The sequence below is a fragment of the Schistocerca cancellata genome, chromosome 7, assembly GCF_023864275.1.
Source record: "Schistocerca cancellata isolate TAMUIC-IGC-003103 chromosome 7, iqSchCanc2.1, whole genome shotgun sequence".
Classification (NCBI taxonomy): domain Eukaryota; kingdom Metazoa; phylum Arthropoda; class Insecta; order Orthoptera; family Acrididae; genus Schistocerca; species Schistocerca cancellata.
Genome location: NC_064632.1, coordinates 111511829 through 111529623, shown reverse-complemented (window position 1 = coordinate 111529623; position 17795 = coordinate 111511829). Strand labels below are relative to the sequence as shown.

The following is a 17795-nucleotide window of genomic DNA, read 5'->3' as shown; positions in this document are numbered from 1 at the left end:
ATCGATGTACTGACTTCATTTCTTTTTTGTTTCATGTCATTGTGTTAAGAAAACTGTAAGCAATTTTCAATGTGAATATTAATGTTTATGTCAAATGTCAAGCAATATTGTAATAGAATTGAAATGTAACAAATATTGGAACTATTGTAAGATGTTTAAAATTGTAACTGTGCGTCTGGTCCACACGTAGGCAATGTATTAGGATATGTAGAATGAAAAACCTTGGGTGAATACCCGGCCTGTAAGGAAGCAGTAAAAGGTGGATGGCAGGCGAGCGCGGGAAAATGCACACGGGCGCTGCACGGCATAACGGGCTCAGCAGTAGTAGTTGGAGTTTGGCATTGGTATGAGCAACACGTTCTGGAGCGAGGAGGCTCTCCTGGAAGACATAGTTTCATTGAGCCTCGGGTATGCCTTTCCAACGCCCATACAGCATGGCAAAATTCCATAGGCACTAACCGGAAAAGTATTGTGACGCTATGAAGAAATAAAGTGCCAGTATATCAAGAGCCATAGCTGTGGTTGTATGTGTGCTCTGTGCCTCGCCATCTCGCTGCCCGCCAACCGCCGCATCGATACAAACAGGTTGAAACTTTTAGTACTGTATTCGTATGGACCAGTGTTCATTTTGTTCCATACTGTTCAATAACAACTTAAATTTTACCAGAACTTTCCTATCATTTAATTATCCTCACTACTAAGCTAGATAGGGTCCTTTCCAAATGTTGTGCAATCCGAGTGTCCCGAGATGAAAAATTAAAGTTTGTGTTAATAATAATTACCTGCAGACCTAACTATGTTAGAATGGTGTTTAAAGAACTGTTTTGTTAATGAACCAGCAAATGAATAACGAAGGTCTGACAAAGTTGGAAGATAACTTTGATATTGATTTAGTAATGAAGTTTAATTATTTCGAGACAGATATAATGGTATTTAAATGAGCAGGAAATAAGATAAAAAGAGTAGTAACTCATATATCGGAAATCTTGAGCGCATAATGATTTCAATAATCAATTTTTTTTAAATAAAGTAATCATAACAGTTTCAGGGTCCCCCCCCCCTTTTATTCTTTTGAATTCTGAAGTGTTCTAAATTGATTTGACCAGCAAAAGTTAAAGTCAATATAAAAGCCAAAAAATTTATCAGTGTTTTATCTTTATTAAAATTGACATTTTGTTTGTGGCTCGAAATTGCTATTTCTAGGGTAACCTATGCCCGATTTTAATCAGATCAATAGACAGTACAAAATTTTGTAGTAAACATTATAGTGTAGTGTTATGTATATATGGATTATCCATATAAGTACAGAAAGTGAAATTATCAGTTCAATAGATTTTCTGGTTCTAAAATTCACTATATTATGCAGTGTTACTACATGTTGTTTTGCATGAATGTACATCAACTTGTACAGGAAAGAAACTCAGTTAATGCCTAATTAGGCTGGCGACCATATTATTAACAAATTGGTAGCATCTTCTGTGTTGCTTTTTGTCCGTTCTGATGTGTAGTTGCATTTCAGAACTAGCTTGACGTATCATTGTTATTACAGAGTGGGTGTTAGTCTGATTTGCATCCATTCAGGTACACGCGGTCAATATCTGTACAAATATCCTTTCTCATAAGGTGAAGCCCGTTAACTTACCATAGTACAGGCTTTAAAGAGTATCGTGTGCTCCGTGCGCACGTAACAAGGGAAGGAGTTAAGACTAATGAAGGTTGAGGTCAGCAGGATTGCGAGAACGTTCCAACCTGTGCAATTATGGGAAGCTGGTGTTGGTGGGAAAGACTGCTGTGAAGCAGTTGCTGAAGTGAAGAATATTGTATTGGGCGGCGTGCTCAGAATTGGGATGGTCCAGCTGTTTCCTGGTAACAGTTTGTTGGTAGTCATTCATGCGGACACATAGCTTGTCGATTGTCATGCCCACATAGAATACAGCACAGTGGTTGCAGCTTAGCTTGTTGATCACATGACTGGTTTCACAGGTAGCCCTGCCTTTCATGGGATAGAGACGCTTGTGACTGCACTGGAGTAGGCGGTGGTCTGTTACAAGGATATGAGCCATGGGGCAAGGGCTTGGGAGCAGGAGTTGTGTAGGGATATTCGAGGATATTATGTAGGTTGGGTGAGCGGCGCAACACAACTGCGGGAAGGATGGGATGGATAGTGGATGGGACATTCTTCATTTCAGGGCAGGATGAGACACAGTCAAAACCCTGGCAGAGAATGTGATTCAGTTGCTCCAGTCCTGGGTGGTACTGAGTCATGAGGGGAATGCTTGTCTGTGGCCAGACAGTGGGTCTTTGGGAGGTGGTGAGTGACTGGAAAAATAGGGCGTGGGAGATCTGTTTTTGTACGTAGCTGGGAGTGTAATTGTCATCTGTGAAGGACTCAGTGAGGCCCTCGGTGTATTTTGAGAGCGACTGCTCATCACTACAGATGCAACGGCCAAGGGTAGCTAAGCCGTATGGGAAGGACTTCTTGGTATGGAATGGGTGGCTGCTGTCGAAGTGCAGGTATTGCCTGTGGTTGGTAGGTTTGAGATGATGGAGGTACCTAAATAAGGTGGATTCTTGGCTTGAGTAGGAGCAGATGAAGTGAATGGGGGAGAAGGTGTTGTGAGACTCTGGCGGAGCGTGGATAGGGTGTCCTCACACTTAATCCAGATCATGAAGATGTCATGAATGAATCTGAACCAGTGAGGGGTTTGGGATTCTGGGTGCTTAGGAAGGATTCCTCTACATGATCCAAGAATAAGTTAGCATAGGATAGCACCATACAAGAGCCCATAGCTGCACCATGGATTTGTTCGTGGGTAACGCCTTCAAAGGAGAAGTAATTGTGGGTGAGGATATAGTTGGTCATGGCAATCTGGAAGGAGGTTGTAGGCTTGGAATCCATTGGGCATTGGGAAAAGTAGCATTAAATATCAGTAAGGCCAAGGGCATTACGCATGTTAGTGTTAAAGGAGGTGGTATCAATAGTGATGAGCAGGGCACCATGTGGTAAAGAACAGGAACTGTGGAGAATCAGTGGAGATAATGTTTAGCATCTCTTTTATAGGAGGGTAGGTTGCAGGTAATAGGCTGAAGATGTTGGGTCTACGAGAGCAGAGATTCTCTCAGTGGGGACATAGTAACCAGCCACAATGGTGTGTCCTGGGTGATTGGGTTTCTGGACTCAGGAAGTATGTAGAAGGTAGGAGTGCGGGGAGTGGTAGGGGTAAGAGGTGAGATAGACTACAGGGAGAGGTTCTGACATGGGTATCAGGATTAGAGGCCCATCCCAGAACCTCTTCCTGGCGTATATCTCGCTCCTCACCCTTAACACTCCCCACACTTTTACCTCTACATGCTTCCTAAAGTCTATAAACCCAACCACCTAGGACACAAGATTGTGGCGCGTTAATGTGCCCCACCGAGACACACTCTGCTCTTGTAGACCAACACTTCAGCCTATTATCCAAAACCTATCCTCCTATACATGAAGATGCCTAACATTTCCTCCACTGATTCTCCATAGTTCCTGTTCCTTTACCACGGGGTGCCCTGCTCATCACTATTGATGGCATCTCCCTTTACACAAACATCCTTACTGCCCATGGCCTTAACGCTATTGAACACTATCTTTCACAGTACCTAATGGATTCCAAACCAATAACCACCTTCCTGATCACTGTGACCGACTATGTCTTCACCCACAATTACTTCTCCTTTGTAGGCATTACCCACAAACAAATCCAGGGTACACCTATGGACACTCGTATGGCACCATCCTATGACAATCTATTCATGGGCCATCTAGAGGGGTCCTTCCTAAACACCCAGAATCCCAAACCCCTCAACTGATTCAGTTTCTTTGATGATATTTTCATATGGATTGAGGGTGAGGATAACATATTCACATTCCTCCAGAACCTCAACACCTCCTCCCCCATTTGCTTCACCTGGCCCTACTCAACCCAACAAGCCACCTTTCTTGATGTTGACCTTAACCTCAAAGATTGCTACCTCAGTACCTCCGTCCATATACACCTACCAACCACCAGCAATACATCCACTTCGACAGCACCAACCCATCCGTACCAAGAAGTCCCTTCCATACATCCTAGCTACTTGTGACCATTGCATTTGTAGTGACGAGTGGATCCTCTCAAAATATACTGAGGCTCTCATTGAGGTCTTCACAGACTGTAATTATCTTCCCAGCCTTGTAGAAAAACAGATCTCCCGTGCCTTATCTCTCCAGTCACCCACCACTTCCCTAAGTCCCACTGTCTGGCCACAGAGGGGCCCTCCCTCATGACTCAGTACCGCCCAGGATTGGAGCAACTGAATCGCGTTCTCTGTGAGGGTTTCAACCACCTCTCATCATGCCTTGAAATGAGGATTATTCTACCCAATATTGTTCCCACCCCTCCCAGAGTGGTATTCTGCAATCCACCAAACACACACAATATCCTCATGCATCCCTACACTACCCCTTGCTCCATGGCTCAAATCCTGTAATAGACCTAGATGCAAGACCTGTCCCATACATCCTTCCACCACCACCTACTCCAGCCCAGTCACAAGTATCACCTATCCCATCAAAGGCAGGGCTACCTGTGAAACCAGTCATGTGTTCTACAAGATAAACCGCAACCACTGTGCTGTATTCTATGTGGGCATGACAACCAACAAGCTGTCTGTCTGCATGAATGGCCACTGACAAACTGTCACCAAGAAAAAGCTGGACCACCCCATTGCTGACCACACTGCCCACCACAATATTCTTCATTTCAATGACTGTTTCACATCCTGTGCTATCTGGATCCTTCCCACCACCACCACCACCACCACCACCTTCTATGAACTGTGCAGGTGGGAACTCTTCCTGCCATACGTCCTACATTCTCATAACCCTCCTGGCCTCAACCTTCATTAGTCTTAGCCCCTTTCCTGTTTCCATTCCAGCACTACACAGTCTATTCCACCAACGCACCCACAGTCTTCTTTCCTCTCTACTTTTCTGCTAACCCTCCCCCACCATTTGTGTAACCTCCCGACTGCACCTAGCTGTCCTATCCTCTCTCCACTTTGTCCCTGTATACTCCCACAAGCAGCATTTCACAGTCAGCCACCCCTACCCTACTATCCCTCCCCATGCCAGCCTCCTCCCTACTCCCACCACCCAGTTGCATCTCCCATCATGCACTGCTGCTCGCAGTCTGGCCTCAGCAGCCAGAGACTGTGATCATGTGTGTGTGAGTTGTGTGAGTGTGTGTGTGTATGTTCTACCTCCGACAAAGGCCTTGTTGGCCGAAACTCATTTTTCTGTCAGACTTTTTGTTGTGCCTATCTGCAACTCAGCATCTCCACTATATGGAGAGTAACAACTATCTTTTTCTTAATATTGTTACATTCCATCCAGGGTTTTCCATTGTCAGACTCGTGATGAGCAATATGTGGTTTGAAAATTTTCTTTCAACTTTTAAATCGTACTACATGTTGGAGCAGGCATGTATAGGTGCTCTGTAATCAACTACACACCAAGAATGAGCTAGTGTTGTGGCAACTAAAGTAAAAAAATCCACAATTGTGACACCTGTAACATTTGAAAGAATAAATCATAAGGATAGTACTGCAGAGATAAAAATTTTGCTTAGTAGCTTGTTAACCATTTTTTGAGGCCATTTGGAATGAGATTTATTTGTATCCAATGGATGCAGCATTGTGTATGCACATGATGAGTGTCAACAGAAACTTATTGGAATGTTAAACAGTAGTGGTGGTGGTAGAGAGTGAGTGAGTTAGTGTGTGTGTGTGTGTGTGTGTGTGTGTGTGTGTGTGATGTTGTTGATGATGATGATTATGATGATGATGATGACAGGAAATATGTGGGCACAATATGGAAACTATCCCATTCACTGACTAGTGAAGGTCAGGTTCTTTCATACGTTGATAAGAATGTGGTAATTTCATTCTCTGTATGCAGTGGTGTGGTTACTCAACAAAATGTCCCTCCATACAACAACAGAAAATCCATTATCCACCACTTTAGAAGATCCTGACCAAAACGATCTGAACTGCATCCAACTGCTTGACACTTTTGCATTCGTGAACTCCTTCATATTTAGTCAAAATGTTTATTACACTCTACACACAGCATGGATGTTGCCCTGCCTCTCTCTCTTTCCTTTCACTTAGCTAAAAGCACAGCTTACGGAAAATATTTTGCATCAGAGATGCTGATTTAAAGAATGCAGAGACTGTCTATAGGTGCTTTACCAGGACTGAGAGAAAAATTTTCTTTACAATTGTAAAGTAGCCACTACCCAAAAGATTGTGTTAGTCTGGATCCTGGCTACCTAAATTACTTCACCTTCAAATATCCATTGTTATCATTCACCTTTGCACATCATGGCAGCACTAAAAATGATAACATGAAGGGGGGAAATTGTAATATCACGTAAATACAGATTTAAGTACTCTATGGTAATGGAATGCCATTAGTAGAACAGAATGTTGCTAGCTTTTGCATGAATTTTCTCCATTAATATGTACCCTGTCCCTCAACACACACACACACACACACACACACACACACACACACACACACACACAAAGTAACACTGTCTGTCTTGATGAGGGGTGACATGATCACCTGGAAGATTATTTTGAATATCTAACTGTGGCCCTAATTTTATTCTCCCACTCTATTTTAATTACATGTCTAACTCATCCTATTTTGGCATATGTAGGACTTATACATCCTATGTCTGGCTCTGTAATACATCATTGTAAATTGTGCTTACAGAAACGACACTTAGTGTCCAAGCCCCCTCTGCTGCTTGTGTCACAGCTATAAGCAGTGTGTCAATGCTGATTCTACATCATGGGCCATGAGTGTTCATCACAGTACTATCATGTTTTCATATCTTGTGATGATGCCAATTGTGTCTAAAAGTTTCATTCGCTTCTTTCGTAAGTTTAATGAGAGAGGTATGTTATTTGTGGGATGCTTCTCCAGTCATGTGAATCAACAGTACTACTTGTACTGTTGTAACTCATCAAAATGCTCTTAAAGCATGAACATGCACATACTCTCTCTTTTAGATCAGTCTGATGATGATCTTAATGATCAAAACAAATAACTGAACTAAATAAAGAAATTTGCAGTCAAACACTATTTTAGTTTCTACGAATCGTCAGTCTTGTTTATATGCCTACCCAAGCCTGAGTCATGCTATGAGCTGTAAGTTTTACTCCTTCCATTATTGATGTAAGTACTGTGTCATTTAGTAATTGACGCATTGCAGCCATTGCCAAAGACTCAACTATAGATAATAACAAGAACAACAACAACAACAACTGAGTGTTCTTGCACAGTTCACCAGTGGCGGTAAGTAGAGTCCATGCAGGATACAGTGGTTGATGCACAGTGAACAGTTTTTGTCCAAAGTGCTGCTTGGGCTCTTCATTTGTTAGGAGGAAGAGGCTGACATTGTTTGCCCACTTTCATACAGTTAAGGATGTGCTGCACTGACCCAGAATCAAGGTGCACACCCTGGAATCTTTCTGAAACAATTTTACAGAAACTACTTTGTACAAAATTTCAGTTTTACTTTATATGTCAGCTTCATGATGGCGTGCTCATTATTTTGTTAATGACGATAGATAATGTGATATTTGCATTTAGGTAAGACACTGTGCAAAACTGGAAAAAAATTGCAATGAAAAAAAGGGGTCACTATGACTTTGCGTTTGGTGCATATTACATGATTCTGCACATGAAATTTAGGTAACATGTTGAATTTTTCTTTAAATTTGCATGGAGGTCTATCTGTCACCAATCTCAAGAAAATTATCTCATGTAGAACACTCATCTGTGATTGTGAGTGCTAGTGATAAAGCCAGGATGAAATGTCCACAACTTTCCTCATATCTAAAATAGTCTGGGACACCAAAACAAGATTTTGGCAAATGACGGCATGCAAAGAGGAGAGTAGTTTGCCATATGGTTGTTACATAAACCTCATTATATATTCTGTTACTCCACAAACTACTGACTTTTTTTAATGAGAGAATGTAACTTGTAAGAGGCATCAATATCTGGTGAAATGAGAAATGCTACAGGTTTGGGAACAATGTAAGTGAAGATATTAAACATTTACTTTTGTACCACAGACATGCTTTTGCAGAAGCTATCAACCTTATTTGTCCTCAGTTCCTCACTTAATAAATCACTGTTTCAGAATAATCTCTCAATCTGTATCTACACAATAAGTTGATGGGGTGACATTGTGTAAACTCCCTGTGTTTTGACAAAAGAAGCAAATTTTAATGCTTCAACAAGGGAAATGTAGGTTTTACTCAAAATTCGTGACTCATGACACTTCTCTGAAAGGTACAAACAGTTAGTACAAACAGTTAACAAGTCTGGTGAAAATAAATTGCTGCTTTTGTCACATTTTCAGTAGAATTCTTTTAAGATTCTAAGCAAAGCAGAGGTGAGAGTGTATCATTTTTTGATGGTCATCAAGCAAGTGTGGGCATGGAGGGACTCCACATAATATTTACAAAAAATATAAGTGTAGGTTTCTGTTTAGAATGGCTCTTCTCCTCCAGCACTCAGCATTTCCCCCAAAGAGCACTGACAGCCTGTCTGTGACCCCCACCACTACCACTCTTCGCACACTTGCCCTGCTGTCTGCACATCTACCAGCCACATTATTTTGCATGCACTACAGCTCTGCTGCTGTCAACATTTGTGATAGTCAAAAAGAGCCAGTTATTTGAATTGATTAATTGTCACTCACAACTTGTTTTGATGATTATCCTATAATGTAAACCAGGCATGAGTGATAAAGAAATCACTTGGGAAACAAAAGGGGTAAATACAGAAGCGTGTAGGTCCACAAGTCTGGGGAAGCACGATTCAACTTTAATATATCATTCAAAGAGCTAACTGATCATTAATAGACGCCAGCTGCCACAAACAAAAATCACTTTAGAGAAGTGAAAGTGCACGTAAAAACAGATTTCCTGGAAGTGCAGAATACATTAGAATCTATGACAGGAGAATGTACCAGGCTTGAGTAAAAAACAATGCTGCATTAGATAAAATATGTACAGCAATGAAGCTAAAAATGGATATTGGTTAATCACAAGAAGTTACTTGCAGATTGTACAAGTTTTTTTTTCGTTTTTGTTGTTAAAAAAGGGAGTGCACTTTTATTTACTGTACATCTACTGACATTGTAAACAATAACAAAAAATGAGAAAGATGCTTACCAACTTGCTGAGGAATTGTTTCTAAGAACTTTGCATGATATGTTGGAACAACAGCTCGATACAATTCAAAAACATTTCTTGCAGTGTAAAACAGCCTCACAGCACAGAAGTCAGTGCGCTGTGTTGCTTCCTCCAGTATATCGAAAACAATCTTTAAAACATCTTGAGTTGATTTGCTGGCATGAAAACAGAATGATATGACCATAATAAATTACTTTTAAATATTCTTTAAAAAGAAACATACTATATATGGTTTGAAAATATCTTAAACAAAAGCAGCAAACACACACACACACACACACACACACACACACACACACACACACCAAAAGATAGAGAAATGAGAGAAGTACAAAAGTACACTACAAACATGGTGGTCACTCAGAACCCAGCATTTTGCGAAACATTTTAGCTAGCCAGAAAAAGCAATGAAATTGTCCCTTATCACAGTTTGAAGTGTTTACAAACCTGTTTCTTCTATAATTTCGTCCTATGGCTTTTGGATGTGACAAGAGCTATTAAATAACGTACACAACACTGCAGTATTTTCTTTTCAGTCTCTCCATATTTATTAGCACTAAGTTCAGTTTCCATCATCAGCTTTTTAGAATGTATGAGGATCACTGTCTTAACACAGATCAGTAAGCTACACCAGTTAGTAGAAATATCATTGAAAACAAATTCATGACTGATGAAAACTAGATAATGAACATACACTGACAGGAAAAGAAATCACAGCACCAAGGAGAAGTTGTGCAACATAAACAGAAGTTGGTAGGCATGTTTCTACATCTGAAAGATAATGACTATTCATATTTCACACCAGTCACACAAGAGTAGTACTAGTAGTGCCACTATGATGATGCAAATCAGGTTTCCTTTAAATACACACTGTAACAGTCATGAGCATTAGTTACCTTTGAAACTGGACATGGTGAGCTGATGTTAGACAAGAATGCCTTTAAAAAGGCAACAAAGACACCATTATAAACACCTCACTGAGTTTGAACGAGGTCGTGTAATAAGGCTACGAGAAGCTAATGTTCCTTCTGCGATATTTCGGAAAGACTTAGCAGGAATGTAGCCACTTTACATGACTGCTGACAGCAGTGGTCTGGGGAATGTACAGTCGCAAGAACACTGGAGTCTAGACAGCCAAGTGGCACTACCATTGTGCATCGAACCATTACAAACTGGTTACTTCAAGGACAGCTCCGAGCCAGACGTCTTGTAGCATGCATTCCATTGACCCCCAAACCAAGGCCATTTGCAATTTCATTGGTGTCAAGTGAGAGACCACGGGAGGTCTGTTGCATTTTCTGATGTAAGATGATTCACCTTGTTGCCTGTGATGATCACGATTCAGTTAGGAGGAGGCCAGTTGAGTACCTGCAACCAACATCTCTGCATGCTAGACACATTGGACCTACACCTGGAGTTACGGTCTGGGGTGCAATTTCGTATGACAGAATGAGCATTCTTGTGGATACCCCATGCAACCTGACTGCAAATTTGTACGTCAATCTGGTGATTCGACCTGTTGTGCTACCATTCGAGAACAGTATCCAGGAGACGTTTTCCAATAGGGTAACACTTTTCCCACATACCACTGCTGTAACCCAACATGCTCTACAGTGTATCAACATGTCACCTTGGCCTGTTTGATCACCAGATCTGTCTCCAATCGAACACATATGGGACATCATCAGACAGCAACTCCAATGTCATCCACAAACAGCATTAAATGTCCAGGTACTGCCCGGCCAAGTGCAATAGGCATGGAACTTCATCACACAAACTCAACATTCTGGCAATTACACCTGTTATTAATGTATCAGAATTTCACATTCGCATTGGCTTATCTCAGGCATACATTAACCTGTGATCTCGCAATGTTAATTGCTTAAATATGTTACCTAGGCAAATGTATTCTGAAATCTAATTACTCTAAATCAATTTTTTTTAGTGTTGTGATTTTTTTCCTATCAGTGTAGATTGCGAACTTGTTGATTACTATTTACATAATCAGAACTGACACGTTTATACATTTAGACTACTGAACACTGACTGACTGACTAGCTGGCATAGTAATTGTGCCGACTGAACACTTGCCCATTACTGACTATGGCTTTGTGTGAAATGACACTATTTATTTATTTTTTTGGTTTTAGGGCGCACAACTACAATGATCATTAGCGCCCAGACTAAGTTAGGAATGCACTGCGAAGCACACAGTTAAAACAGCAACTAAAAGGGACAACATTATAAAAGACATATTAACAGGCATAGGATTAAAAAAAACAGCATAATCAAATGTCCTTAGACAGGTTTGTCAAGTGGATAAAACGAACGCGAGCAGCTGCTCCTGGGTCATCCACTAAAATGGCATCCAGAGTATATGGCAGGCCAAGATCAATGCGCAGTGTATTAAAATTCGGACAGGATGTTAAAATGTGGCGTACCATCAGCAATTGCCAACATGGGCAGAATGGCACCGGCGTAGCCGTCAGCAGATGGCGATGGCTGAACCGGCAGTGTCCAATTAGTAATCAGGCCAAAACGACCTCCTCCCACCGAGAAGGGCGTGAAGAGGTTGTCCAAGCCATGGGAAGAGGTTTCAAGGCCCGAAGCTTGTTGTCCGTAAGTGTAGCCCAATCGGCATGCCACAGTGATAAAATGCGCTGACAAATGACCCTGCTACAATCAGATGAAGGGACACAACAAGAACTGTCCGAGGCTGGAGGACCGCAGCCTTGGCCGCGGCATCTGCAGCTTCATTCCCACGGATACCGACATGGCCAGGAACCCACATAAAGGTAACCGCAGAACAGTCATCCACCAGCTGCTGAAGATAGCGTTGGATCCGGTGCACGAAAGGGTGAACCGGAACAGATAACTGAGGCTCTGGATGGTGCTCAGGGAATCAGAGCAGATGACATAAGCAGAATGTCGGTGGTGGCAGATGTAAAGAACAGCCTGGTAGAGGGCAAATAGCTCAGCTGTGAAGACTGAACAATGGCCATGGAGCCGGTATTTAAAACTGTGTGCCCCGACAATAAAAGAACACCCGAAACCGTCATTAGTCTTAGAGCCATCTGTATAAATGAAGATCATATTAATGAACTTCAAACGAAGTTTGACAAACCGGGAGCGGTATACCGAAGCTGGGGTAACCTCCTTTGGGAGCGAGCTGAGGTCAAGGTGAACGCGAACCTGAGCCTGGAGCCAAGGTGGCGTTTGGCTCTCGCCCTCTAGAAAGGTTGCAGGGAGTGAAAAATCAAGGTGCTGAAGGAGGCGACGAAAGCGAACTTCAGGGGGTAGCAGAGCAGAGACATACAACCCGTATTGACGGTCGAGAGAGTCATCAAAAAAAGAATGATAAGACGGGTGGTCGGGCATTGACAATAGCCGACAGGCATACTGACAAAACAGTATATTGCGCCGGTAGGCTAGTGGCAATTCACTGGCTTCAGCACGAAGACTCTCGACGGGACTAGTAGAGAACGCTCTGATCACAAGACGTAAACCCTGATGTTGTATAGAGTTGAGGCGGCGTAAGTTGGATGGCCGTGCAGAGGAGTATACGAAGCTCCCATAATCCAGCTTTGTGCAGACAATCAACCGATATAGGCGAAGTAGGATGGTTCGAGCCGCTCCCCACGACATACCGCTGAGAACACGGAGGACATTTAGAGAACGGGTACAACGGGCAGCCAAATATGACACATGTGGAGACCAGCTAAGTTTCCTGTCAAATGTAAGAACTAAAAATTTTGTTGTCTGCACGAATGGGAGAGCAACGGGACCGAGTCGTAAGGATGGTGGGAGAAACTCTTTGTAGCACCAGAAGTTAATACAGACCGTCTTCTCGGCAGAAAAATGGAAGCCACTGGCGACACTCCAGGAGTACAGACGGTCAAGACAATGCTGAAGACAGCACTCCAGGAAACATGTACGCTGCAATAGATGGTAAAATTGTCCATGAAAAGGGAGCCTGATTCATCAGCTGGGAGGCAATCCATTATTGGATTGATTGGTATGGCGAAGAGAGCAACACTCAAAACTGAGCCCTGTGGCACCCCATTCTTCTGGCAAAAGGCGTCGGACAGAACAGAGCCCACACGTACCCTGAACTGTTGATCCATTAAAAAGGCACGAATAAAAAGAGGGAGGCAACCGCGAAGGCCCCATGTATGCATGGTGCGGAGAATGCCCGTCCTCCAACAGGTGTCATAAGCCTTCTCCAAATCAAAGAACACAGCCGCAGTCGGGCGCTTCCGCAAGAAGTTATTCATAATAAAGGTCGACAAGGTAACCAGATGGTCAACAGCAGAGCGGCGCCTACGAAATCCACATTGTACATTTGTAAGTAGGCGACGAGATTTGAGCAGCCAAACCAAACGAGAGTTAACCATTCATTCCATCATCTTACAGACACAGCTGGTAAGGGAGATCGGTCAATAACTGGAAGGCAAGTGCTTGTCCATTCCCGGCTTAGGAATCAGGACAACAATAGATTCCTGCCAGCATGTGGGAACATGACCCTCAATCCAGATGCGATAATAAGTACAAAGAAGAAAACCTGTACTCGCAGGAGAAAGGTTCTTCAGCATCTGAATATGAATAGAATCAGGCCCTGGAGCGGAGGACCGTGACCGGGCAAGTGCATTTACGAGTTCCCGCATGGTGAATGGGGCATTATAACTTTCACAATTCGAGGAGCGGAAGTTAGGTGGCCTAGCCTCCTCTGCCTGTTTTCGGGGGAGGAAGGCAGGGTGGTAATGAGCGGAGCTCGAAACCTCTGCGAAAAATCGGCCGAACGCATTGGAGACATCCTCAGGGGCCACAAGGACGCCATTCGCGACTGTCAAGCCAGAAACTGGTGAGTGGACCTTGGTGCCTGTAAGCCGGCGCAGGCTACCCCAGACAACAGAAGAAGGAGTAAAACTGTTGAAGGTGCTTGTGAAAGCAGCCCTGCTGGCTTTCTTGCTTTCTTTAATAACACGACGACACTGCGCATGTAATCGTTTATAATGGATACAATTCACCATCGTAGGGTGGCGTTTAAAGGTGCTTTAAAGCACATCGACGAGCACGTAAAGCGTCTCTACATGCTGCGGTCCACCAGAGGACCGGAACGCAGCGTGGAGAAGAAGTAGTGTGAGGGATGGAATATTCAGCAGCAGTGAGAATGACTTCCATGAGGTGTGCAACCTGACTATCGCAGCTTGCGAAGGTTTGATCCTGAAAGGTCGCCGTGGAAGAGAACATCCCCCCGTCTGCTTTGGAGATGTTCCAACTAGTTGAGCACGGAGAGGGGGTATGATGCAGGAAATGAGTAACACAAGGGAAGTGGTTGTTCGATTACATATCAGAAAGTGCGTACCACTCAAACCGGTGTGGTTCAAATGGCTCTGAGCACTATGGGACTTAACATCTAGGGTCATCAGTCCCCTCAAACTGGCGTGCAAGTACATATAGAGAGGTCTAAATGGGAATAGGTGTGAGTTGTGTCCGAAAGAAAAGTAGGGGCGCCAGTATTGAGGCAGACAAGATTGAGGTGGTTGAAAAGGTCTGCTAACAGGGAGCCTCTGGAGCAGGATGCTGGAGAGCCCCAAAGGGGGTGGTGGGCATTGAAGTCACCAGTCAACAAAAATGGTGCAGGTAGCTGAGCAATAACTTGCATCATGTCTGCCCTGGTAACGGCAGACGACGCTGGAGTGTAAACGGTACAAATGGAAAATGTAAAAGTGGGGAGAGTAATTCGGACAGCAACTGCCTGCAGGTCGGTGTGCAATGTAATAGGATCGTAGTAAATATCATCCCGGACCAGCAACATAACCCCTCCATGAGCCGGAATACCTGCCACAGGGGGTAGGTCAAAACGCACAGAGGCATAGTGTGCCAAGTCAATTTGATCGCATGGGCATAGCTTCGTTTCCTGGAGAGCTACGACAAGCGGACAGTGCAAGTGTAGCAGCAACTTTAAGTCCTCTCGATTGGAGTGAATGCTGCGAATATTCCAATGAAGAAGTGCCATCATGAGAAGAAAAAGAAAAAGAAGAAGCAAGAAAGGGTCACCTCGAAGGCCGCTGATGGCCTGGCTTCGAGCGAGCATTGCCGCCGCTATCAATAGGCGGAGAGTCATCGCCCATTTGTTCAATATGTTCGTCGGCCATCTTGTTAAGATAGCTGGGAGGGGGAGCTTCCTCCACCGGTGAATGGCCAGATGTTCGGCTACCAGCGGTGCGGCCAGGCGAAACGGATTACGGCCTGGGGCGGCAACTGCTGGGTGGCACAGGAGAAGAAACGCGCATTGGCGGAGAAGGAGAACTTTGCTTCCTATGAGCCTTCTTGGAAGGTCGTTTAGTGGAAGTACTGGTCGATGGCTGGGAGTTTGAGGTACGTAGGAAGTCTGCATGGGACGATTCCTTCTTGAAGGCCCGTGCATCTGACTTCTGGGTCTTAGTCTTGGTAGAAGCTGATGAAGGTGCTTGTGTCTTAGGGGTGACGGGAGGAAGAGGAGACGTTGACTGGGCGATCTTAGCACTGGCCGAACGAACGAATGAACGACCATAGTGCTAAAGGTCAGATCGCATGTCTGCGTCGACACCTCCCTGGCAGTCTGAAGAGAGGTGAGGCGAGGACAGTACTGTATTTCCCCAATGGGAGCAGTGTGGGCTTCCTACTAGCAAATAGCTTGCGAGCAGCAGAGGTGGACACTTTCCCTTTGACCCAAATTTCCTGTATACAGTGTTCATCCTTGTAGATGGGACAGATTGACGCTGCATGGTCACCCTGACAGTTCACGCAACGAGGAGACGGAGGTGGACAGTCACCCTCATGGGCGTCCCTGCCACAAGTGACACATTTAGCCGCATTAGAACGAGACTGGTGAGTGTTATTAAAACGCTGACACAGGTAGCAGCGCGTAGGTGTCGGGACATAGGGGCAAACAAAAATAACCTAGTAGCTCGCTTTGATGCGCAACGGCAGCTGAACACTATCAAAAGTCAAGAAAAGTGTCCGGGTCGGTACAAGGTCATTGTTGACCTTTTTCATGACCCTATGGACAGCCGTCACGCCCTGCTCAGCGAGGAAAGACTGAATCTCCTCATCAGTCAATCCGTCGAGTGAGCTAGTATATACCACACCACGCGACGAATTCAAAGTGCGGTGAGCCTCCACCCGGACAGGGAACGTGTACAAGAGTGTGGCCCAAAGCAGTTTTTGTGCCTGAAAGGCGCTCTCAGTTTCTAACAAGGTACTGTTACGCAACCTGGTACAAGACTTGACATATCCGGCTATGGCATCTACGCCCTTCTGGATAACGAAAGGGTTGACAGATGAAAAATCCTTTCCGTCCTCAGATCTACAAACTACGAGGAACTTTGGGGCAGGCAATAGTACTTTTGTCACTGGTGGCTGGTCAAGTTTCCGTTTTTGGGCAGAAGTTGAGAGAGAAGAAGAAGAGAAATCCATTGCGGAGGAATCCCCCATGATTGCCAGCATCTCCGATGGTGCACTCCTTCCTTGTGGGGACCCTCTCAGACGACACTCCCATCTCAGGTGAATGTTTACACCTCAGGTCACACCTCCCGAGAAACCGACGGAGGGACCAATCGGCATGGTCGGAAGGTGTCAGCTCAGGCAATCACCCCTCCCTGGGCCTGGCCTTTACCAGGGGGTACGTGCGTGCCTTACTTGTCTACCCAGGGCAGGGAATCACGCGTTACCCCGTCACCAGCTACGCGTGCGAACGCGTGGGTCGGCCTTCAAGCATGCACAGGGAGGAAAGAAGAAGAGGAAAAAAAAACGGGAGAGAGGGAGAGAAAGGACAGACTGTCTCAAACGACGAGCCGGAGACCAGAGGGTGGACAAGAAGGCGAGGAGAAGAAGGCGAGGAGAAGAAGGTGAGGAGAAGAAGGCGAGGAGAAGAAGGCGAGGAGAAGAAGGCGAGGAGAAGAAGGCGAGGAGAAGAAGGCGAGGTAAAAAGTAAGGAAGACAGTGAGAGGGAGAAGGACAAAGAAAGGAACCAAACAAAGGAAGGAAGAAACCGGAATAAGCGAAAAACCAAAATGGCCACAAATATAAGTCGTGGAACCGTCCGTCTCCGGACGCAGGCGCAAACTACCCCCTTGAGGGGGAGGGACTCCTTTTAGTCGCCTCTTACGACAGGCAGGAATACCGCGGGCCTATTCCTACCCCCGAACCCGCAGGGGTGGGGGGGCGGGGTGGGGGGAGATGACACATGTATTGCAGAAACCACAAAATAGTAAAATATGGGACAATTACATTTAGGATATTAACATGAAAGATATAAAAAATTAAAGATACAATGATATAATAGGCAATGGAGTAAATTGGTCCAAACAAAAGCTGTATTATTAGAAAACAAGAAACTTATAGGTACTACTTTATGAAAGAGAAGCTTTAAGGTGCACAGGGATTTCGAAAGGGTCACCAAGAATTTTCTAGAAAGCTATATTTTCTAATTGGGATAATTAATGAACTAACACATA

At 44.3% G+C, this 17795-nt stretch overlaps 1 protein-coding gene across 1 annotated transcript in view; it reads right to left on the bottom strand.

Moving 5' to 3' along the window:
• LOC126092094 (centromere/kinetochore protein zw10 homolog) overlaps positions 1 to 17795 on the bottom strand; it is a 229570-nt gene that overhangs the window by 102393 nt on the left and 109382 nt on the right. Inside the window, exon 6 of the mRNA XM_049907517.1 lies at positions 9274 to 9449. Coding sequence (XP_049763474.1) covers positions 9274 to 9449 — 176 coding nt within the window. The remainder of the gene's footprint in view (positions 1 to 9273; positions 9450 to 17795) is intronic.